This window comes from Hypomesus nipponensis, chromosome 21, assembly GCF_054491055.1.
Source record: "Hypomesus nipponensis isolate SF chromosome 21, ASM5449105v1, whole genome shotgun sequence".
Taxonomy (NCBI): domain Eukaryota; kingdom Metazoa; phylum Chordata; class Actinopteri; order Osmeriformes; family Osmeridae; genus Hypomesus; species Hypomesus nipponensis.
This window is the reverse complement of record NC_140381.1, coordinates 7,928,263-7,950,992: the sequence shown is the minus strand read 5'-3', so window position 1 is coordinate 7,950,992 and position 22,730 is coordinate 7,928,263. Positions and strand designations below refer to the sequence as shown.

The 22,730-nt window shown below is 47.4% G+C and overlaps 3 protein-coding genes across 5 annotated transcripts; all 3 read right to left on the bottom strand.

Annotated features, from left to right (window-relative positions):
- Positions 1-3,674: 3,674 nt before the first annotated feature.
- LOC146237733 (uncharacterized) lies at positions 3,675-7,757 on the bottom strand. Of its 2 annotated transcripts, XM_084685648.1 has the most exons (9): positions 7,686-7,757; positions 7,429-7,498; positions 7,219-7,299; positions 6,945-7,043; positions 6,484-6,570; positions 6,024-6,125; positions 5,336-5,857; positions 5,101-5,209; positions 3,675-4,897 (listed from the first exon to the last, which is right to left on the bottom strand). In XM_084685648.1, the coding sequence occupies exons 1-9, from the start codon at positions 7,697-7,699 to the stop codon at positions 4,758-4,760; spliced, it is 1,224 nt and encodes a 407-aa protein (XP_084541774.1). In that variant the 5' UTR covers positions 7,700-7,757; the 3' UTR covers positions 3,675-4,757. The 2 variants fall into 2 exon arrangements, with proteins under 2 accessions (XP_084541774.1, XP_084541775.1); XM_084685649.1 differs by lacking the exon at positions 7,219-7,299.
- Positions 7,731-11,204, bottom strand: LOC146237732 (uncharacterized). The gene is made up of 11 exons (XM_084685963.1): positions 10,737-11,204; positions 10,396-10,482; positions 10,124-10,207; positions 9,876-9,971; positions 9,512-9,583; positions 8,934-9,014; positions 8,717-8,815; positions 8,591-8,629; positions 8,381-8,452; positions 7,983-8,265; positions 7,731-7,750 (listed from the first exon to the last, which is right to left on the bottom strand). The coding sequence occupies exons 1-11, from the start codon at positions 10,899-10,901 to the stop codon at positions 7,731-7,733; spliced, it is 1,098 nt and encodes a 365-aa protein (XP_084542089.1). The 5' UTR covers positions 10,902-11,204.
- A 3,212-nt stretch (positions 11,205-14,416) lies between these two features.
- Positions 14,417-22,224, bottom strand: LOC146237731 (uncharacterized). 2 transcript variants are annotated; one of them, XM_084686184.1, is made up of 18 exons: positions 21,686-22,224; positions 21,346-21,432; positions 21,074-21,157; positions 20,826-20,921; positions 20,462-20,533; positions 19,890-19,970; positions 19,652-19,750; positions 19,526-19,564; positions 19,318-19,389; positions 18,478-19,202; positions 18,221-18,290; positions 18,011-18,091; positions 17,737-17,835; positions 17,229-17,315; positions 16,780-16,881; positions 16,092-16,613; positions 15,857-15,965; positions 14,417-15,649 (listed from the first exon to the last, which is right to left on the bottom strand). In XM_084686184.1, exons 1-18 carry the CDS (start codon positions 21,848-21,850, stop codon positions 15,510-15,512), a joined length of 2,730 nt encoding a protein of 909 aa, XP_084542310.1. In that variant the 5' UTR covers positions 21,851-22,224; the 3' UTR covers positions 14,417-15,509. The 2 variants fall into 2 exon arrangements, with proteins under 2 accessions (XP_084542310.1, XP_084542311.1); XM_084686185.1 differs by lacking the exon at positions 18,011-18,091.
- Between the last annotated feature and the right edge of the window lie 506 nt (positions 22,225-22,730).

Genomic DNA, 22,730 nt, shown 5'->3' with positions numbered 1-22,730 from the left:
ATGTATTTGTATTACAATGTTTTGGCTTAGAGACACATGTATACATGGTGTAAGCAGTGTGAGTCTTCCATAATGGTGACTCTTTGAATTTGTACTGAATGATGTCACCTGTCGTCTGAGTGTCAGGTCCAATGCCAACTTCCCAGCCCGGGTGAGGTAGATCTTAGGAATGAGATGGAGCCAAACTGGGGCCATGAAGAAGGTCTGTGACAGTGAACAACGGGAGACTTTAACTTCACCATCTTTGTCCGATGGTGACTAATGCCATCTAAGACAGTGGTTTCTTAACCTGAAGACTGCAGAATTTGAACAAAGAACACAGAAGGTGGAATGAGAGAAGGTGAATGGTTACCAGAGTGTCCAGAGATGTTAACTCTGTCATTAACAGCTTCCCAGCACGAGTCAGCTGAACAACACCAGGCCTGGATGACGGAGCCTTGGCATGGCAGAGAGAACATTTAGAGAAGCTTAGGGATTGTTGTGAAAACGTCGTCATGTTCACAGTAGGCTACATTGTCAATGTTTTAAGAAGACATTACAAAGCGATTGTTATATGCCCATGTTCTCAGTCAAAACATTAGGCGCCCTCTCAAAATCTTAGCTCCAAGACAGAGGAGAACTTACAGGACACCACACTGGCATGTACAGCAGCAGAGGGCCAGACAGAGGGCTGAACTGAGGCAGCAGGTCCTCAGCATCCTCCTCCGTGACCTGAGGAGGAAGAGGACAGTAGAGAGGAGGTTCATAATGACAGTCCAATATGAAACTAGCAAACATATGTCAACATTTCCCCCCTTGTGTTCAGTCAGTCATCATCACAACATTACTGTGTGATGACCTACACACCAGATCAAATATTTGGGCATTTTAAGTACAAATATTTAGGCCTATAAGAGCATTACATATATCAAATGGGCATCAAAACAAGTAATAGGAAGTGATCTAGCAGGGTTTGTTGCTTAACTGTACAGTCTTCGTCCTTTTCGATGGGGCTCTTATCCAATTCCTGGAGGTGGCTCTTTGTCAGATGGTACCTGAAGAAATGAAAGAATCCTCTCTTCTTTTTCCCCTTTAGTTTTTGGGGTCTCTTCTCAGTAGTCACCACTGGGTGACTTTGGGCTTGACCCATGTTTAAGTTTGACCAAATTGTCAGACTTCAGCCAAGGCAGTTGGGATGGAGGGACTACAGCCTGCAGCCCCCCAGACGACTCCCCCTCAGAGAGGTCAACTCACTCAGCTAGCTGTGTCTTACTCTTGGTCCTGTTGTCTCTCTTGTAGTAGATAGTCTTCACTCTCTGGTGTCAATCTTCTAATGAGCTGCGCGGCTGTGCACACCTGTTTATATAGCCCTACTGAGCCATTGTGACATCACAAGGCAATCATGGTCGGGGTGATGATGTCATAATGCAGTATGCGAATCACCGTTTTGGTGTTCCAAGTGCAATTTTCTGTTGCTCTGGACCTCTGTATACACAAACATACTGTATATACACAAACACATAGTATGTACGCACATACACGCGCTCACATACCCCCACACACATATACAATCCATCAAGTTTCCAAGATGAGTCATTAATAAAATGTTTAATGAACAGCTTGCTGTGTTCAGTATGATAGTATGATATTGAATTTACTTCTAGTAACACTACAGTACACTACAGTAACACAACTGTAATATATGCAGTAAATACTTTCTAGCAATACTTTAACCACATGAACTAACTTGCTAAGAATTTAGATATAGGCCTATGCCTGATGCCTGAACATTTGAAATCCCAAACTACATTTCACGTAGCCTAGGCTATGTAGGTTTGTATCATTCTGAAATCATTGTTCATCATTGTTTAATTAATGCATTTGGCTATATGTTTTAGCCAGCATAAGTTGCCATGGTTACTGAATTTAAACTACGGCCAGCTGGCTTCATGGAACAGAATAAACTGGAAATGAGTCCGACTAACTGACATAAGTCTGTTATATTCGGTGACCTCGCTTTAAGGAACAGGCCCCAGGCGGAAGACAGGCTGTTGTTTCTGACTGGGTAAAGTGAGAGGTCTAAGGTGAGTGATTGACGTGATTGGCTGATGGTCATCAGGAGTGCGTGGTCATGATATGGCATCAGTGATGATGTTCCTAATAGGAAAGACCCAGCTTGCTAGGGCACAGCTTATTAAGGAGCGAGGCACAGATCACAGGTGTGCCCCTGCAGCAATCACAGCTCCTCTACCTGCCTGCCATCCTGCAACAGAACCAAAGACACAGCAACAGAAGACAGGGAGAGGAGACCCAAACATTGCACACAGAGCCAACAATCTAACATGGTTTAAACTATCATCACAACAGGCATATCCTCCCGGTCACTACAATTCTGGTAATGGTGATGTCCACAGCTGTGAACAGTATCCTTTCTCAAGGAGGATGACTGAAGAAGCCGTGCTTTCAGTGAAACAAGACCTAGCATAGTCTAATTGACCACAATACATTGTGTTTCATGCTTGTAAAGTTTGCATTCATCACATTTGTAATATTGCTTGTATTTGGTTATTTCCCGACATGTGGTAACAGTGTAGTTTAATTGTATTGAGTTTATTTGATGTGTTTGCTAACTTGGTGGTGCTAATGAGTTACTAATGAATGTAGCGTATTGCTAATGGAGTTTTAATTTATAATTTTGCCTTCTGACTACTTTTCTGTTTAGCACTGGTGCAAGACAGCAAATTAAACATCTTCAGACCATCCATGAAGGTTTACATTTTTGTGTGGACCCTACACTAACCAGCACGAACCAGCACACTGTTATAACAATATACAAGTTTATTTGTCACTAACGTATTGATATTGCTCATAATATTAAGCTTGAACACATTATTCTATACCATTAAATTCACAACTGCAGACAAACTTACAGGGTTAATACTGAAGACGTATTATGTTCTCATGAGCTTATAATATATATGTGAGATTACAATAAGTTGTGCTGCCAAAGCCAAGCACACCTAACTATTCTGAAATAACTCAAGTAGCATTCTCAAAATACATAGTTTGATCATGTGTGAGTAAAATCTGTAGAAAATCTCGTGTTTAGGGTAACTTTTACACTGATGTAAAGTGTAATTACTTTACTTTAACACACGTAAATAAGCCTCTCTATGTGACTGCAGTCCTGACATGGTGATGTCACAACCTTGTACACAAACAGCTCAACAATTACAAAGGAGATATAAACTAAATGGCAGTAGTTTCTATTGGAATTCTAAACTACAAAATAGAGCATATTCCCCCAATTGTTTTCGACAAATCAAATCAACATTTATTTGTATAGCCCTTTTTTACAAGCAATGTCAAAAACTCCAGAGATGGTTGGTGAAAGAGAGGTGCAGAACACAGGCTTATCATAGTCATACAGCAGGGAAGTGTCAATGGTTGTTGAGACACCAAAATCCAGTGTTCAACTTGGGTCAGTTGGTAAATGTCAGCATACACAGAGCTGAGGGCTGAGGGCTGGGGGCTGGGGGCTCGGGGCTGGGGGCAGAGGGCAGAGGGCAGAGGGCAGAGGGCTGGGGGCAGAGGGCAGAAGGCTGAGGGCTGGGGGCAGAGGGCTGGGGGCTGAGGGCTGAGGGCTGGGGGCTGAGGGCTGGGGGCTGAGGGCTGGGGGCTGAGGGCTGGGGGCTGAGGGCTGAGGGCAGAGGGCTGGGGGCGCAGCATCACAGGTTGAGGGATGAGAAAAGGAACAGGGAACTCGCTGTCGTCCGTCATGGAGACTGGTTTCCGGTTGGCGACTAGATCCAGCTTTGGCAGACTGTCACAGATCGACGTCCACTGGCGACCAGGTCCAGCGTTGACAGACCCACGACCAGGCAGATGCTGACAGCTCAAACCCCCCACACCACAGGGAGGTGTGTAGGGGGGACAGAGAGGAGAGCAGGGATTAGAGAATGCCAGTAGCAGCTAACAGTTTTCTATCTATTGCTTTTCTTTCGATCTATTTATCTATCTATCCATCTATCCATGTATCTAACTCTTATGTATCTTATCTATGTATCTATCTATTTAACTATCTATGTATCTATCTATTGTGGCAGCATGAGAGGCTAGACCACTGTAAGGCAGTGCGTCAAAACCGGTCAGAGCAGGCAAAAGTGGGTTCAAAACAAGGAATCCGGTTTATTCACCAACACAAAACTTAGGTCAGGTAGCAAAACATAAAACTTTTGTTGAAAACAAAAAGTTGCTCCTCGGATTGGATCCTACCAGGTATCTTCCACTCAAAGTTCTTCTGGCGTTGACCTCTGTTTGCGCCAGGTACGCTCTCTCTCTTTTGGTCGGTGGGTCCTGCTTTTTGTTCTCTCTCCATCCCCCAACTGAGCTCCCACCTCAATCAGGGAACTGAGGCAGGTGCACCTGGCGGCGTGGTGCCTTCTGGGAGGTGTAGTCCTCTCGGCAGCCATCTTGGGCCCGGGTAGCCACTCCAAGAGAGCCACATATCGCCCCTCCACCACACGTCCTCTCGTGATGCCACACTATCTATCTATCTCTTATCTATCTTATCTATCTCTTATCTATCTATCTATCTCTTATCTAGCTTATCTTTTCTATCGATCTCTTATCTATCTATCTATTATCTATCTTATCTTATCTTATCTATCTATCGCTTATCTATCTATCTATCCCGTAGGGACATAGCTACGGGTGTTGACATAGTGACAGGTTCTCTCTCTGCTGCTGCAACCAGTTGAGTGAGCAGGTGGCTCTCTCTATTGGTGAATGTCCTTCATGCAGCCGAAGCAGAAAGCCCTGGAAAGAGCTACAAAGATCCCCTGGAAGAAGGCTTTGATGGACTTTGTCTTCTTCTTCTCTTCTCTTTCTGCAATGAAGGACTCGCCAAGGTCTGGACCTGGACAGGAAACAGCATCACACAACACGATATGACATCACATGGAACTTCAGCACTGTGACCTCTCACTTAAAAATATAGTTTGTCCCTGGCATGTCTGTGTGTGTGTGTGTGTGTCCGTGTGTGTGAAATGGGGGGCCAACTGCAGAGGGCCAACTACAGTGGGAAAGCCTAAATGAGCCAATGTGCAGTCAGGATCTTACGTTCAAAGGGGAGGGGAGACACTTTGTTGTGTGTCTTAAACATTCTCCATCTCTTTCTGCCCTTGGCAGCCTCAGTCTGTCCGTCCTTGAGAGACGTCCTCTCTTTCTTCTGGGTTTGGAAGTGAGAACAAAGACACACAGATTTGTTGAGATTGTCACATGTCATCCCTTCTTATCGCTGACTCAGCTCAGGTCAGTTCTACCTAGTGCCAGTGTGGTGTTGTTTTCAGCTTACCAGTGTGAACCATGTCCGGAGGATTGGGGGGTCGGCCTTTCCGAGCAGCCCCAGATTATCTCCCTCTGGGCTGGGGGCACGAGCCAAGGAGTACCTGGATGTGGAGGAGCTGGAGGAGGTGCGGGAGGATGAAGAGGATTGGGTCCCACTGGCCTTTTCCAAGCCAGGAGACTCCATCTCAAGTCTTTCATCCAAGCTTGTGTTTGGTAGGAAGGAGCTGTAAATTCCACCGGCCTTTTCCAAGCCAGCAGATTCAAATCCTCCACAATCTGGGTCCGGGCGTCCATCTTGATTCTGGTCCCAGTCCCAGTCCTTGTCCCAGTCCGGGTCCGGAGTCATGTCCTTTTCCTCCTCAGAGGAGGAGTCCTGGTCCTGGTCCTCAGTTAAGTCCTCATCCACCCTGAGCAGTTTGGAAAACATGGTCCCAAGATGGTGCATTAGTTTGGGCACCAAGTCGCTCTGGCAGGAGTAGAGGGCTTCAGGGAAACCCAAGATGTTGTCCAGGAAGTCCAAGAAGGTTTCCTGTAGACAACAGGAGTGCACAAAGGTTGAGGCGCCAAACAAACACTGTGGGTATCTTGAACGAGAAAGAGTGTGAGAGAGGGGGGAGAGAGAGACAGAGAGAGGGGTGGGGAGAGAGAAGGGGGAGAGAGAGAGATAAAGAGAGAGAAAAGGAGAGAGAGCACACCTTCAGTTTCTCCAGGTATGTTTTCCCTGGGGCTCCCTCTGTGTCCTGGGGGAGGAAGGCTTCCACCAGGTCATGTAGCTGGAGCATGAAGCAATCTGGACCCTGGGGATGGGGGAGGGGGATGAAGAGGGGGAGGAAGAGGGGGAGGGAGAGGGAGAGGGGGAGGGGGAGGAAGAGGGGGAGGGAAAGGGGAGGAAGAGGGAGAGGGGGAGGGAGAGGGGGAGGAAGAGGGGGAGGGAGAGGGAGAGGGGGAGGGAGAGGGGGAGGGGGAGGGAGAGGAAGAGAGCAAGAGAAGGAGGGAGGCTGGGTCAGACACCAAAACTGTGACTGACTGATCAGTCAACCACTTGTAAACTTTGGCTCGCATCGTGGAGTAAATGAAAATGACTTCCGTGGCTATCTAGACATGGTGATGTCACTGACCTCCTGTGATGCAGGACTAGGGAGGCGGGGCACTTACTTTGAAATACGACTGGCGATAGCCAAACACGATCATGCGCAGCATAACCAGCTCAATCACCACATCTATGATGCTCAAGTGGTGAATCTGAAAAGAGTTCCCACAAGTTATTAGCTAGCTCTTACACTCTGATGAAGTGAGATCAGAGGAGATGTGAGGTGTCCAGGTCATTAAACGATGTCAGTCAGACCAGTTTGCTGCCACAGACAAGTGTCTCGCACCTTCTAGAATGTGTGATGTCACAGACCCCATGCCCAAATTTAAACATTGAGAATGCTCAATATAGATGTTGTGAGTTTGGCATCTTTTTATGAGCATGAACTGACCATAAGGGGGGCTGAAAGGGAAAAATATTTCCTCCCCTCTTCCTCCTTTGATGCCCTCCTCTCCCCCACCATCCATCCTGTCCTTCACCTCCCCTCTCTTTCCTCCCCTTCCCCCTCTCGTCCCCCTCTCCTCACCGATGCCGCTCCCAGCTCCTGCATGATGGAGTGGAGGTGGGCGTTGTCTAAGGTGAACTCCAGCAGCCTTTTGTACTGCTGAAACAGCTGCTCTTCATCCTGGAGAACACAGACACAGTCACACACAGACCCCATGTTTTCTAAGGTGTGTTCGATTGATCTCCAAGTTAGCGTGTGTGTAGACTATTCAAGTGGTGCCACCCCACCAGGGTGGCATAAATCAAGGTCACCCCAAGTCTAGTAACTGTTGGTGGAGGGATAACATGTCAGATACCTTCTGCCCTTCTCTTGCCAGCCTTGCTAAAAGCCAGTGAACTGGCGCCAACATGAACTCTCTGCTCTTAGTAAACAGCGTCTGGGGACAAACATGGATGACCAGGATAACGAGCTAAAATAATCACTACTAACAGCACACAGGAGTTGATTACCTAGCATTTGATATAACATGGACACACAGGAGCTAGCTAGATAGTAGACTACTCACAGTAAAGGCCTGCCTGAGAGCGTCCACCTTGTAGGACAGTTGGTCCACGGTCTTGTCTCTCAAGTAGAACCTATGGAGATACAGATCAGTCAAGTTAACCTGGACAAGCTAACTACAGAGCAATGAGGGCAACTTTGATAACATGCATTCCTGTGCTTACATCAGTATTTATAGCATATTTAGTACACAAGTACCATGTGTATGGCGTGTTGTCAAATGTAACCATTAAAATATGCCTGTTGAGGAATTGTACTAACTTGAGGAATTCCATTTCATTCTCCCATTTTGCAGGGAAATGGGTCTCATGATCCCTGTCCCGGTCCTGGGTCCAGTCCAGATCATCCTCCTCCTCAGAGGGGAGCCAGTCCTGGTCCTGGTCCTGGGTCCAGTGCAGATCATTCTCCTCCTCAGAGGGGAGCCAGTCCTGGTCCTGGGTCCAGTGCAGATCATTCTCCTCCTCAGAGGGGAGCCAGTCCTGGTCCTGGTCCTGGTCCTGGTCCTGGGTCCAGTCCAGATCATCCTCCTCCTCAGAGGGGAGCCAGTCCTGGTCCTGCCCTGGGTCCAGTGCAGATCATCCTCCTCAGAGGGGAGCCAGTCCTGGTCCTGGCCCTGGGTCCAGTCCAGATCATCCTCCTCAGAGGAGTCCCAGGCCTGGTCCTGGTTGTTGGTCCAGTCCAGATAGTTGTCCTCCTCAGAAGGTGCCTGGTCCTCCTCCGACTCCTCCTCCGACTCCTCCTCCGACTCGTTTCCGGACCCCCAGGAGATTCTGGTTCTGATGTACAGAATCCCATCTGGACCCACCACCATGCTGGCCTCCGTGATGGTTACATCAGTTCGCTAGTGGACAAGACGGAGACACACACACACACATACACACCTTTAACATTTTAAGAGTCCTAAAGGGATGAATCAGCTTGAATCTATCTATCTATCCTAGTGTTGCAGTTCTCACCCCTTCGTAAGCCGGACCCGTGGTCTTAGAACCCATGTGAGACTGATATTGTCTCACATGGCCGTCAATGAGCTGTAGGGGAAAGGAGATACAAGGAAGGGATGATTGACAGAGAGCTGGGTTAACTGATCTAGAGTACAGCTTCAGATACAATCCTGAACAGGAAGGTGTCACACTGTTGGCATCTGTCACACTTCAGGGGAATCTTACCTGAACTCCGGTCACCGTCATCACCTTGAGGTGGAATCCCTGCAACAGCAAACAGAGGAAAAAGAGGACCTGGGTCAGACTGTGTGTGGCTTGTGCATGCGTGTGTGTGATTGTGTTTGCACTTACATCTGGACCGAGCCTGGATGTCTCCTCAGACATGGCCCACCACAGCCTGGCGTCAGCCCCCCTTATCATGCACACGCTGCGCGAATGTACGTGCACCCTCTGAGGGAGTGGGGAGGAGGGAGGAGGGAGGAGGGAGGAGGGGTTACAAATAACAACAATAGGCTGTTTGTTTGGGTAGGTGTGCCGGTGTGTTGGCAAAGGCTGACTCTCTTAGTACCTGAGATTTAGATCCTCTGGTCCACGAGTAGGAGGATGTATGGTTCCTCTCAGAGCTCATCAGATCCGAAGACAACCTCCTCTACAGAAACATGGACAGAGAGGGTGAGGTGGAATGTTCTGGAACTGATGTAGGACCCCACAGACCCTTACCATACTGTATCTCAGACCTTGTATCCGATGTCTGAGACTGAGAAACATAGTATCTCTGACATCAATGCTTTTGTTCATGTAGTTGAATTGACACAGTCAAATGATGACTTTCTGAGGTGTCTACTCTTCCAGTCTCACAGGGGAGAGGAATACACACATTAGGCAGCCAGGCTGTCACATTCAGAACAGGAGAGAGGGGGGCAAGAAAACGACCTCCCCCTGAATGGAACTAGCCACTCCATCCATGTCCACTATGTTTCCATGGGGACCAAATTACATAGTACTGAACCATTCATCATGACATCATCATCTCAACATTCCAGAACGTTGCAGCAAATTTGCAGAAAAACAACTGAGATAATAAATGTGTAAGTGTGAGTATTTGTGTGTTTGTGTGTGTGTGTGTAAAGGTAAGACGGCTCTTACCCCAGTCCAAATGACCACAGGGCCACAGTAGAGGGGGCTGAACTCCCAGGGCAGCAAGGGTCCGCTGGTCATCTGAAACACATGACATACAAAAAAACATTTAAACCCCTTAGTCTACCTAGTAACTAAACAGAGCTCATCACTAACTGACATACAGTCTGAGTGGAAAGCTGAAGACACTGCAGCTGGCCTTTATGTCGGCTTGTGAGAACATTAGGTGCTTGTTTGACTGAACTGCACCCCTGTGACCTTTGATATGTATTTGTATTACAATGTTTTGGCTTAGAGACACATGTATACATGGTGTAAGCAGTGTGAGTCTTCCATAATGGTGACTCTTTGAATTTGTACTGAATGATGTCACCTGTCGTCTGAGTGTCAGGTTCAATGCCATCTTCCCAGCCCGGGTGAGGTAGATCTTAGGAATGTGATGGAGCCAAACTGGGGCCATGAAGAAGGTCTGTGACAGTGAACAACGGGAGACTTTAACTTCACCATCTTTGTCCGATGGTGACTAATACTGTGCATCTAAGACAGTGGTTTCTTAACCTGAAGACTGCAGAATTTGAACTAAGAACACAGAAGGTGGAATGAGAGAAGGTGAATGGTTACCAGAGTGTCCAGAGATGTTAACTCTGTCATTAACAGCTTCCCAGCACGAGTCAGCTGAACAACACCAGGCCTGGATGACGGAGCCTTGGCATGGCAGAGAGAACATTTAGAGAAGCTTAGGGATTGTTGTGAAAACGTCGTCATGTTCACAGTAGGCTACATTGTCAATGTTTTAAGAAGACATTACAAAGCGATTGTTATAAGCCCATGTTCTCAGTCAAAACATCAGGCGCCCTCTCAAAATCTTAGCTCCAAGACAGAGGAGAACTTACAGGACGCCACACTGGCATGTACAGCACCAGAGGTCCAGACAGAGGGCTGAACTGAGGCAGCAGGTCCTCAGCATCCTCCTCCGTGACCTGAGGAGGAAGAGGACAGTAGAGAGGAGGTTCATAATGACAGTCCAATATGAAACTAGCAAACATATGTAAACATTTCCCCCATTTGGATTCAGTCAGTCATTATCACAACATTACTGTGTGATGACCTACACAACAGATTTAATATTTGGGCATTTTAAGTACAAATATTTAGGCCTTTAAGAGCGTTACATAAATCAAATGGGCATCAAAGCAAGTAATAGGAAGTGATCTAGCAGGGTTTGTTGCTTAACTGTACAGTCTTCGTCCTTTTCGATGGTGCTCCTATCCAATTCCTGGAGGTGGCTCTTTGTCAGATGGTGCCTGAAGAAATGAAAGAATCCTCTCTTCTTTTTCCCCTTTAGTTTTTGGGGTCTCTTCTCAGTAGTCACCACTGGGTGACTTTGGGCTTGACCCATGTTTAAGTTTGACCAAATTGTCAGACTTCAGCCAAGGCAGTTGGGACGGAGGGACTACAGCCTGCGGCCCCCCAGACGACTCCCCCTCAGAGAGGTCAACTCACTCAGCTAGCTGTGTCTTACTCTTGGTCCTGTTGTCTCTCTTGTAGTAGATAGTCTTCACTCTCCGGTGTCAATCTTCTAATGAGCTGCGCGGCTGTGCACACCTGTTTATATAGCCCTACTGAGCCATTGTGACATCACAAGGCAATCATGGTCTGGGTGATGATGTCATAATGCAGTATGCAAATCAAGGTTTTAGTGTTCCAAGTGCAATTTTCTGTTGCTCTGGACCTCTGTATACACAAACATACTGTATATACACAAACACATTGTATGTATGCACATACACGCTCACATACCCCCACACACATATACAATCCATCAAGTTTCCAAGATGAGTCATTAATAAAATGTTTAATGAACAGCTTGCTGTGTTCAGTATGATAGTATAATATTGAATTTACTTCTAGTAACACTACAGTACACTACAGTAACACAACTGTAATATATGTAGTAAATACTTTCTAGCAATACTTTAACCACATGAACAAACTTGCTAAGAATTTAGATATAGGCCTATGCCTGATGCCTGAACATTTGAAATCACAAACTACATTTCACGTAGCCTAGGCTATGTAGGTTTGTATCATTCTGAAATCATTGTTCATCATTGTTTAATTAATGCATTTGGCTATATGTTTTAGCCAGCATAAGTTGCCATGGTTACTGAATTTAAACTACGGCCAGCTGGCTTCATGGAACAGAATAAACTGGAAATGAGTCCGACTAACTGACATAAGTCTGTTATATTCGGTGACCTCGCTTTAAGGAACAGGCCTCAGGCGGAAGACAGGCTGTTGTTTCTGACTGGGTAAAGTGAGAGGTCTAAGGTGAGTGATTGACGTGATTGGCTGATGGACATCAGGAGTGCGTGGTCATGATATGGCATCAGTGATGATGTTCCTAATAGGAAAGACCCAGCTTGCTAGGGCACAGCTTATTAAGGAGCGAGGCACAGATCACAGGTGTGCCCCTGCAGCAATCACAGCTCCTCTACCTGCCTGCCATCCTGCAACAGAACCAAAGACACAGCAACAGAAGACAGGGAGAGGAGACCCAAACATTGCACACAGAGCCAACAATTTAACATGGTTTAAACTATCATCACAACAGGCATATCCTCCCGGTCACTACAATTCTGGTAATGGTGATGTCCACAGCTGTGAACAGTATCCTTTCTCAAGGAGGATGACTGAAGAAGCCGTGCTTTCAGTGAAACAAGACCTAGCATAGTCTAATTGACCACAATACATTGTGTTTCATGCTTGTAAAGTTTGCATTCATCACATTTGTAATATTGCTTGTATTTGGTTATTTCCCGACATGTGGTAACAGTGTAGTTTAATTGTATTGAGTTTATTTGATGTGTTTGCTAACTTGGTGGTGCTAATGAGTTACTAATGAATGTAGCGTATTGCTAATGGAGTTTTAATTTATAATTTTGCCTTCTGACTACTTTTCTGTTTAGCACTGGTGCAAGACAGCAAATTAAACATCTTCAGACCATCCATGAAGGTTTACATTTTTGTGTGGACCCTACACTAACCAGCACGAACCAGCACACTGTTATAACAATATACAAGTTTATTTGTCACTAACGTATTGATATTGCTCATAATATTAAGCTTGAACACATTATTCTATACCATTAAATTCACAACTGCAGACAAACTTACAGGGTTAATACTGAAGACGTATTATGTTCTCATGAGCTTATAATATATATGTGAGATTACAATAAGTTGTGCTGCCAAAGCCAAGCACACCTAACTATTCTGAAATAACTCAAGTAGCATTCTCAAAATACATAGTTTGATCATGTGTGAGTAAAATCTGTAGAAAATCTCGTGTTTAGGGTAACTTTTACACTGATGTAAAGTGTAATTACTTTACTTTAACACACGTAAATAAGCCTCTCTATGTGACTGCAGTCCTGACATGGTGATGTCACAACCTTGTACACAAACAGCTCAACAATTACAAAGGAGATATAAACTAAATGGCAGTAGTTTCTATTGGAATTCTAAACTACAAAATAGAGCATATTCCCCCAATTGTTTTCGACAAATCAAATCAACATTTATTTGTATAGCCCTTTTTTACAAGCAATGTCAAAAACTCCAGAGATGGTTGGTGAAAGAGAGGTGCAGAACACAGGCTTATCATAGTCATACAGCAGGGAAGTGTCAATGGTTGTTGAGACACCAAAATCCAGTGTTCAACTTGGGTCAGTTGGTAAATGTCAGCATACACAGAGCTGAGGGCTGAGGGCTGAGGGCTGGGGGCTGGGGGCTGGGGGCAGAGGGCTGGGGGCAGAGGGCAGAAGGCTGAGGGCTGGGGGCTGGGGGCTGAGGGCTGGGGGCTGAGGGCTGGGGGCTGAGGGCTGGGGGCTGAGGGGTGGGGGCTGGGGGCTGAGGGCTGAGGGCTGAGGGCTGAGGGCTGGGGGCAGAGGGCTGGGGGCTGGGGGCTGGGGGCGCAGCATCACAGGTTGAGGGATGAGAAAAGGAACAGGGAACTCGCTGTCGTCCGTCATGGAGACTGGTTTCCGGTTGGCGACTAGATCCAGCTTTGGCAGACTGTCACAGATCGACGTCCACTGGCGACCAGGTCCAGCGTTGACAGACCCACAACCAGGCAGATGCTGACAGCTCAAACCCCCCACACCACAGGGAGGTGTGTAGGGGGGACAGAGAGGAGAGCAGGGATTAGAGAATGCCAGTAGCAGCTAACAGTTTTCTATCTATTGCTTTTCTTTCGATCTATTTATCTATCTATCTATCCATGTATCTAACTCTTATGTATCTTATCTATGTATCTATCTATTTAACTATCTATGTATCTATCTATTGTAACTTTTACACTGATGTAAAGTGTAATTACTTTACTTTAACACACGTAAATAAGCCTCTCTATGTGACTGCAGTCCTGACATGGTGATGTCACAACCTTGTACACAAACAGCTCAACAATTACAAAGGAGATATAAACTGAATGGCAGTAGTTTCTATTGGAATTCTAAACTACAAAATAGAGCATATTCCCCCAATTGTTTTCAACAAATCAACATTTATTTGTATAGCCCTTTTTACAAGCAATGTCAAAAACTCCAGAGACGGTTGGTGAAAGAGAGGTGCAGAACACAGGCTTATCATAGTCATACAGCAGGGAAGTGTCAATGGTTGTTGAGACACCAAAATCCAGTGTTCAACTTGGGTCAGTTGGTAAATGTCAGCATACACAGAGCTGAGGGCTGAGGGCTGAGGGCTGGGGGCTGGGGGCTGGGGGCAGAGGGCTGGGGGCAGAGGGCAGAAGGCTGAGGGCTGGGGGCTGGGGGCTGAGGGCTGGGGGCTGAGGGCTGGGGGCTGAGGGCTGGGGGCTGAGGGGTGGGGGCTGGGGGCTGAGGGCTGAGGGCTGAGGGCTGGGGGCAGAGGGCTGGGGGCTGGGGGCTGGGGGCGCAGCATCACAGGTTGAGGGATGAGAAAAGGAACAGGGAACTCGCTGTCGTCCGTCATGGAGACTGGTTTCCGGTTGGCGACTAGATCCAGCTTTGGCAGACTGTCACAGATCGACGTCCACTGGCGACCAGGTCCAGCGTTGACAGACCCACAACCAGGCAGATGCTGACAGCTCAAACCCCCCACACCACAGGGAGGTGTGTAGGGGGGACAGAGAGGAGAGCAGGGATTAGAGAATGCCAGTAGCAGCTAACAGTTTTCTATCTATTGCTTTTCTTTCGATCTATTTATCTATCTATCTATCCATGTATCTAACTCTTATGTATCTTATCTATGTATCTATCTATTTAACTATCTATGTATCTATCTATTGTGGCAGCATGAGAGGCTAGACCACTGTAAGGCAGTGCGTCAAAACCGGTCAGAGCAGGCAAAAGTGGGTTCAAAACAAGGAATCCGGTTTATTCACCAACACAAAACTTAGGTCAGGTAGCAAAACATAAAACTTTTGTTGAAAACAAAAAGTTGCTCCTCGGATTGGATCCTACCAGGTATCTTCCACTCAAAGTTCTTCTGGCGTTGACCTCTGTTTGCGCCAGGTACGCTCTCTCTCTTTTGGTCGGTGGGTCCTGCTTTTTGTTCTCTCTCCATCCCCCAACTGAGCTCCCACCTCAATCAGGGAACTGAGGCAGGTGCACCTGGCGGCGTGGTGCCTTCTGGGAGGTGTAGTCCTCTCGGCAGCCATCTTGGGCCCGGGTAGCCACTCCAAGAGAGCCACATATCGCCCCTCCACCACACGTCCTCTCGTGATGCCACACTATCTATCTATCTCTTATCTATCTTATCTATCTCTTATCTATCTATCTATCTCTTATCTAGCTTATCTTTTCTATCGATCTCTTATCTATCTATCTTTTATCTATCTTATCTTATCTTATCTATCTATCGCTTATCTATCTATCTATCCCGTAGGGACATAGCTACGGGTGTTGACATAGTGACAGGTTCTCTCTCTGCTGCTGCAACCAGTTGAGTGAGCAGGTGGCTCTCTCTATTGGTGAATGTCCTTCATGCAGCCGAAGCAGAAAGCCCTGGAAAGAGCTACAAAGATCCCCTGGAAGAAGGCTTTGATGGACTTTGTCTTCTTCTTCTCTTCTCTTTCTGCAATGAAGGACTCGCCAAGGTCTGGACCTGGACAGGAAACAGCATCACACAACACGATATGACATCACATGGAACTTCAGCACTGTGACCTCTCACTTAAAAATATAGTTTGTCCCTGGCATGTCTGTGTGTGTGTGTGTGTGTGTGTCCGTGTGTGTGAAATGGGGGGCCAACTGCAGAGGGCCAACTACAGTGGGAAAGCCTAAATGAGCCAATGTGCAGTCAGGATCTTACGTTCAAAGGGGAGGGGAGACACTTTGTTGTGTGTCTTAAACATTCTCCATCTCTTTCTGCCCTTGGCAGCCTCAGTCTGTCCGTCCTTGAGAGACGTCCTCTCTTTCTTCTGGGTTTGGAAGTGAGAACAAAGACACACAGATTTGTTGAGATTGTCACATGTCATCCCTTCTTATCGCAGACTCAGCTCAGGTCAGTTCTACCTAGTGCCAGTGTGGTGTTGTTTTCAGCTTACCAGTGTGAACCATGTCCGGAGGATTGGGGGGTCGGCCTTTCCGAGCAGCCCCAGATTATCTCCCTCTGGGCTGGGGGCACGAGCCAAGGAGTACCTGGATGTGGAGGAGCTGGAGGCGGTGCGGGAGGATGAAGAGGATTGGGTCCCACTGGCCTTTTCCAAGCCAGGAGACTCCATCTCCAGTCTTTCATCCAAGCTTGTGTTTGGTAGGAAGGAGCTGTAAATTCCACCGGCCTTTTCCAAGCCAGCAGATTCAAATCCTCCACAATCTGGGTCCGGGCGTCCATCTTGATTCTGGTCCCAGTCCCAGTCCTTGTCCCAGTCCGGGTCCGGAGTCATGTCCTTTTCCTCCTCAGAGGAGGAGTCCTGGTCCTGGTCCTCAGTTAAGTCCTCATCCACCCTGAGCAGTTTGGAAAACATGGTCCCAAGATGGTGCATTAGTTTGGGCACCAAGTCGCTCTGGCAGGAGTAGAGGGCTTCTGGGAAACCCAAGATGTTGTCCAGGAAGTCCAAGAAGGTTTCCTGTAGACAACAGGAGTGCACAAAGGTTGAGGCGCCAAACAAACACTGTGGGTATCTTGAACGAGAAAGAGTGTGAGAGAGGGGGGAGAGAGAGACAGAGAGAGGGGTGGGGAGAGAGAAGGGGGAGAGAGAGAGATAAAGAGAGAGAAAAGGAGAGAGAGCACACCTTCAGTTTCTCCAGGTATGTTTTCCCTGGGGCTCCCTCTGTGTCCTGGGGGAGGAAGGCTTCCACCAGGTCATGTAGCTGGAGCATGAAGCAATCTGGACCCTGGGGATGGGGGAGGGGGATGAAGAGGGGGAGGAAGAGGGGGAGGGAGAGGGAGAGGGGGAGGGGGAGGAAGAGGGGGAGGGGGAGGGAGAGGGGGAGGAAGAGGGAGAGGGGGAGGGAGAGGGGGAGGAAGAGGGGGAGGGAGAGGGGGAGGGGGAGGGAGAGGAAGAGAGCAAGAGAAGGAGGGAGGCTGGGTCAGACACCAAAACTGTGACTGACTGATCAGTCAACCACTTGTAAACTTTGGCTCGCATCGTGGAGTAGATGAAAATGACTTCCGTGGCTATCTAGACATGGTGATGTCACTGACCTCCTGTGCTGCAGGACTGGGGAGGCGGGGCACTTACTTTGAAATACGACTGGCGATAGCCAAACACGATCATGCGCAGCATAACCAGCTCAATCACCACATCTATGATGCTCAAGTGGTGAATCTGAAAAGAGTTCCCACAAGTTATTAGCTAGCTCTTACACTCTGATGAAGTGAGATCAGAGGAGATGTGAGGTGTCCAGGTCATTAAACTGGGCATATTGCCTGGGCTTCGAGGACGATGTGTGCTTGAAAAAAACGATGTCAGTCAGACCAGTTTGCTGCCACAGACAAGTGTCTCGCACCTTCTAGAATGTGTGATGTCACAGACCCCATGCCCAAATTTAAACATTGAGAATGCTCAATATAGATGTTGTGAGCTTGGCACCTTTTTATGAGCATGAACTGACCATAAGGGGGGCTGAAAGGGAAAAATATTTCCTCCCCTCTTCCTCCTTTGATGCCCTCCTCTCCCCCACCATCCATCCTGTCCTTCACCTCCCCTCCCTTTCCTCCCCTTCCCCCTCTCGTCCCCCTCTCCTCACCGATGCCGCTCCCAGCTCCTGCATGATGGAGTGGAGGTGGGCGTTGTCTAAGGTGAACTCCAGCAGCCTTTTGTACTGCTGAAACAGCTGCTCTTCATCCTGGAGAACACAGACACAGTCACACACAGACCCCATGTTTTCTAAGGTGTGTTCGATTGATCTCCAAGTTAGCATGTGTGTAGACTATTCAAGTGGTGCCACCCCACCAGGGTGGCATAAATCAAGGTCACCCCAAGTCTAGTAACTGTTGGTGGAGGGATAACATGTCAGATACCTTCTGCCCTTCTCTTGCCAGCCTTGCTAAAAGCCAGTGAACTGGCGCCAACATGAACTCTCTGCTCTTAGTAAACAGCGTCTGGGGACAAACATGGATGACCAGGATAACGAGCTAAAATAATCACTACTAACAGCACACAGGAGTTGATTACCTAGCATTTGATATAACATGGACACACAGGAGCTAGCTAGATAGTAGACTACTCACAGTAAAGGCCTGCCTGAGAGCGTCCACCTTGTAGGACAGTTGGTCCACGGTCTTGTCTCTCAAGTAGAACCTATGGAGATACAGATCAGTCAAGTTAACCTGGACAAGCTAACTACAGAGCAATGAGGGCAACTTTGATAACATGCATTCCTGTGCTTACATCAGTATTTATAGCATATTTAGTACACAAGTACCATGTGTATGGCGTGTTGTCAAATGTAACAATTAAAATATGCCTGTTGAGGAATTGTACTAACTTGAGGAATTCCATTTCATTCTCCCATTTTGCAGGGAAATGGGTCTCATGATCCCTGTCCCGGTCCTGGGTCCAGTCCTGATCATCCTCCTCCTCAGAGGGGAGCCAGTCCTGGTCCTGGTCCTGGGTCCAGTCCTGATCATTCTCCTCCTCAGAGGGGAGCCAGTCCTGGTCCTGGTCCTGGGTCCAGTGCAGATCATTCTCCTCCTCAGAGGGGAGCCAGTCCTGGTCCTGGTCCTGGGTCCAGTCCAGATCATCCTCCTCCTCAGAGGGGAGCCAGTCCTGGTCCTGGTCCTGGGTCCAGTGCAGATCATTCTCCTCCTCAGAGGGGAGCCAGTCCTGGTCCTGGGTCCAGTGCAGATCATTCTCCTCCTCAGAGGGGAGCCAGTCCTGGTCCTGGTCCTGGGTCCAGTGCAGATCATCCTCCTCAGAGGGGAGCCAGTCCTGGTCCTGGCCCTGGGTCCAGTGCAGATCATCCTCCTCAGAGGGGAGCCAGTCCTGGTCCTGGCCCTGGGTCCAGTCCAGATCATCCTCCTCAGAGGAGTCCCAGGCCTGGTCCTGGTCGTTGGTCCAGTCCACATAGTTCTCCTCCTCAGAAGGTGCCTGGTCCTCCTCCGACTCCTCCTCCGACTCGTTTCCGGACCCCCAGGAGATTCTGGTTCTGATGTACAGAATCCCATCTGGACCCACCACCATGCTGGCCTCCGTGATGGTTACATCAGTTCGCTAGTGGACAAGACGGAGACACACACACACACACACACACCTTTAACATTTTAAGAGTCCTAAAGGGATGAATCAGCTTGAATCTATCTATCTATCCTAGTGTTGCAGTTCTCACCCCTTCGTAAGCCGGACCCGTGGTCTTAGAACCCATGTGAGACTGATATTGTCTCACATGGCCGTCAATGAGCTGTAGGGGAAAGGAGATACAAGGAAGGGATGATTGACAGAGTGCTGCGTTAACTGATCTAGAGTACAGCTTCAGATACAATCCTGAACAGGAAGGTGTCACACTGTTGGCATCTCACACTTCAGGGGAATCTTACCTGAACTCCGGTCACCGTCATCACCTTGAGGTGGAATCCCTGCAACAGCAAACAGAGGAAGAAGAGGACCTGGGTCAGACTGTGTGTGGCTTGTGCATGCGCGTGTGTGATTGTGTTTGCACTTACATCTGGACCGAGCCTGGATGTCTCCTCAGACATGGCCCACCACAGCCTGGCGTCAGCCCCCCTTATCATGCACACGCTGCGCGAATGTACGTGCACCCTCTGAGGGAGTGGGGAGGAGGGAGGAGGGAGGAGGGAGGAGGGAGGAGGGAGGAGGGAGGAGGGGTTACAAATGACAACAATAGGCTGTTTGTTTGGGTAGGTGTGCAGGTGTGTTGGCAAAGGCTGACTCTCTTAGTACCTGAGATTTAGATCCTCTGGTCCACGAGTAGGAGGATGTATGGTTCCTCTCAGAGCTCATCAGATCCGAAGACAACCTCCTCTACAGAAACATGGACAGAGAGGGTGAGGTGGAATGTTCTGGAACTGATGTAGGACCCCACAGACCCTTACCATACTGTATCTCAGACCTTGTATCCGATGTCTGAGACTGAGAAACATAGTATCTCTGACATCAATGCTTTTGTTCATGTAGTTGAATTGACACAGTCAAATGATGACTTTCTGAGGTGTCTACTCTTCCAGTCTCACAGGGGAGAGGAATACACACATTAGGCAGCCAGGCTGTCACATTCAGAACAGGAGAGAGGGGGGCAAGAAAACTACCTCCCCCTGAATGGAACTAGCCACTCCATCCATGTCCACTATGTTTCCATAGGGACCAAATTACATAGTACTGAACCATTCATCATGACATCATCATCTCAACATTCCAGAACGTTGCAGCAAATTTGCAGAAAAACAACTGAGATAATAAATGTGTAAGTGTGAGTATTTGTGTTTGTGTGTGTGTAAAGGTAAGACGGCTCTTACCCCAGTCCAAATGACCACAGGGCCACAGTAGAGGGGGCTGAACTCCCAGGGCAGCAAGGGTCCGCTGGTCATCTGAAACACATGACATACAAAAAAACATTTAAACCCCTTAGTCTACCTAGTAACTAAACAGAGCTCATCACTAACTGACATACAGTCTGAGTGGAAAGCTGAAGACACTGCAGCTGGCCTTTATGTCGGCTTGTGAGAACATTAGGTGCTTGTTTGACTGAACTGCACCCCTGTGACCTTTGATATGTATTTGTATTACAATGTTTTGGCTTAGAGACACATGTATACATGGTGTAAGCAGTGTGAGTCTTCCATAATGGTGACTCTTTGAATTTGTACTGAATGATGTCACCTGTCGTCTGAGTGTCAGGTTCAATGCCATCTTCCCAGCCCGGGTGAGGTAGATCTTAGGAATGTGATGGAGCCAAACTGGGGCCATGAAGAAGGTCTGTGACAGTGAACAACGGGAGACTTTAACTTCACCATCTTTGTCCGATGGTGACTAATACTGTGCATCTAAGACAGTGGTTTCTTAACCTGAAGACTGCAGAATTTGAACTAAGAACACAGAAGGTGGAATGAGAGAAGGTGAATGGTTACCAGAGTGTCCAGAGATGTTAACTCTGTCATTAACAGCTTCCCAGCACGAGTCAGCTGAACAACACCAGGCCTGGATGACGGAGCCTTGGCATGGCAGAGAGAACATTTAGAGAAGCTTAGGGATTGTTGTGAAAACGTCGTCATGTTCACAGTAGGCTACATTGTCAATGTTTTAAGAAGACATTACAAAGCGATTGTTATATGCCCATGTTCTCAGTCAAAACATTAGGCGCCCTCTCAAAATCTTAGCTCCAAGACAGAGGAGAACTTACAGGACACCACACTGGCATGTACAGCAGCAGAGGGCCAGACAGAGGGCTGAACTGAGGCAGCAGGTCCTCAGCATCCTCCTCCGTGACCTGAGGAGGAAGAGGACAGTAGAGAGGAGGTTCATAATGACAGTCCAATATGAAACTAGCAAACATATGTCAACATTTCCCCCCTTGTGTTCAGTCAGTCATCATCACAACATTACTGTGTGATGACCTACACACCAGATCAAATATTTGGGCATTTTAAGTACAAATATTTAGGCCTATAAGAGCATTACATATATCAAATGGGCATCAAAACAAGTAATAGGAAGTGATCTAGCAGGGTTTGTTGCTTAACTGTACAGTCTTCGTCCTTTTCGATGGGGCTCTTATCCAATTCCTGGAGGTGGCTCTTTGTCAGATGGTACCTGAAGAAATGAAAGAATCCTCTCTTCTTTTTCCCCTTTAGTTTTTGGGGTCTCTTCTCAGTAGTCACCACTGGGTGACTTTGGGCTTGACCCATGTTTAAGTTTGACCAAATTGTCAGACTTCAGCCAAGGCAGTTGGGATGGAGGGACTACAGCCTGCAGCCCCCCAGACGACTCCCCCTCAGAGAGGTCAACTCACTCAGCTAGCTGTGTCTTACTCTTGGTCCTGTTGTCTCTCTTGTAGTAGATAGTCTTCACTCTCTGGTGTCAATCTTCTAATGAGCTGCGCGGCTGTGCACACCTGTTTATATAGCCCTACTGAGCCATTGTGACATCACAAGGCAATCATGGTCTGGGTGATGATGTCATAATGCAGTATGCGAATCACCGTTTTGGTGTTCCAAGTGCAATTTTCTGTTGCTCTGGACCTCTGTATACACAAACATACTGTATATACACAAACACATTGTATGTATGCACATACACGCTCACATACCCCCACACACATATACAATCCATCAAGTTTCCAAGATGAGTCATTAATAAAATGTTTAATGAACAGCTTGCTGTGTTCAGTATGATAGTATAATATTGAATTTACTTCTAGTAACACTACAGTACACTACAGTAACACAACTGTAATATATGTAGTAAATACTTTCTAGCAATACTTTAACCACATGAACAAACTTGCTAAGAATTTAGATATAGGCCTATGCCTGATGCCTGAACATTTGAAATCACAAACTACATTTCACGTAGCCTAGGCTATGTAGGTTTGTATCATTCTGAAATCATTGTTCATCATTGTTTAATTAATGCATTTGGCTATATGTTTTAGCCAGCATAAGTTGCCATGGTTACTGAATTTAAACTACGGCCAGCTGGCTTCATGGAACAGAATAAACTGGAAATGAGTCCGACTAACTGACATAAGTCTGTTATATTCGGTGACCTCGCTTTAAGGAACAGGCC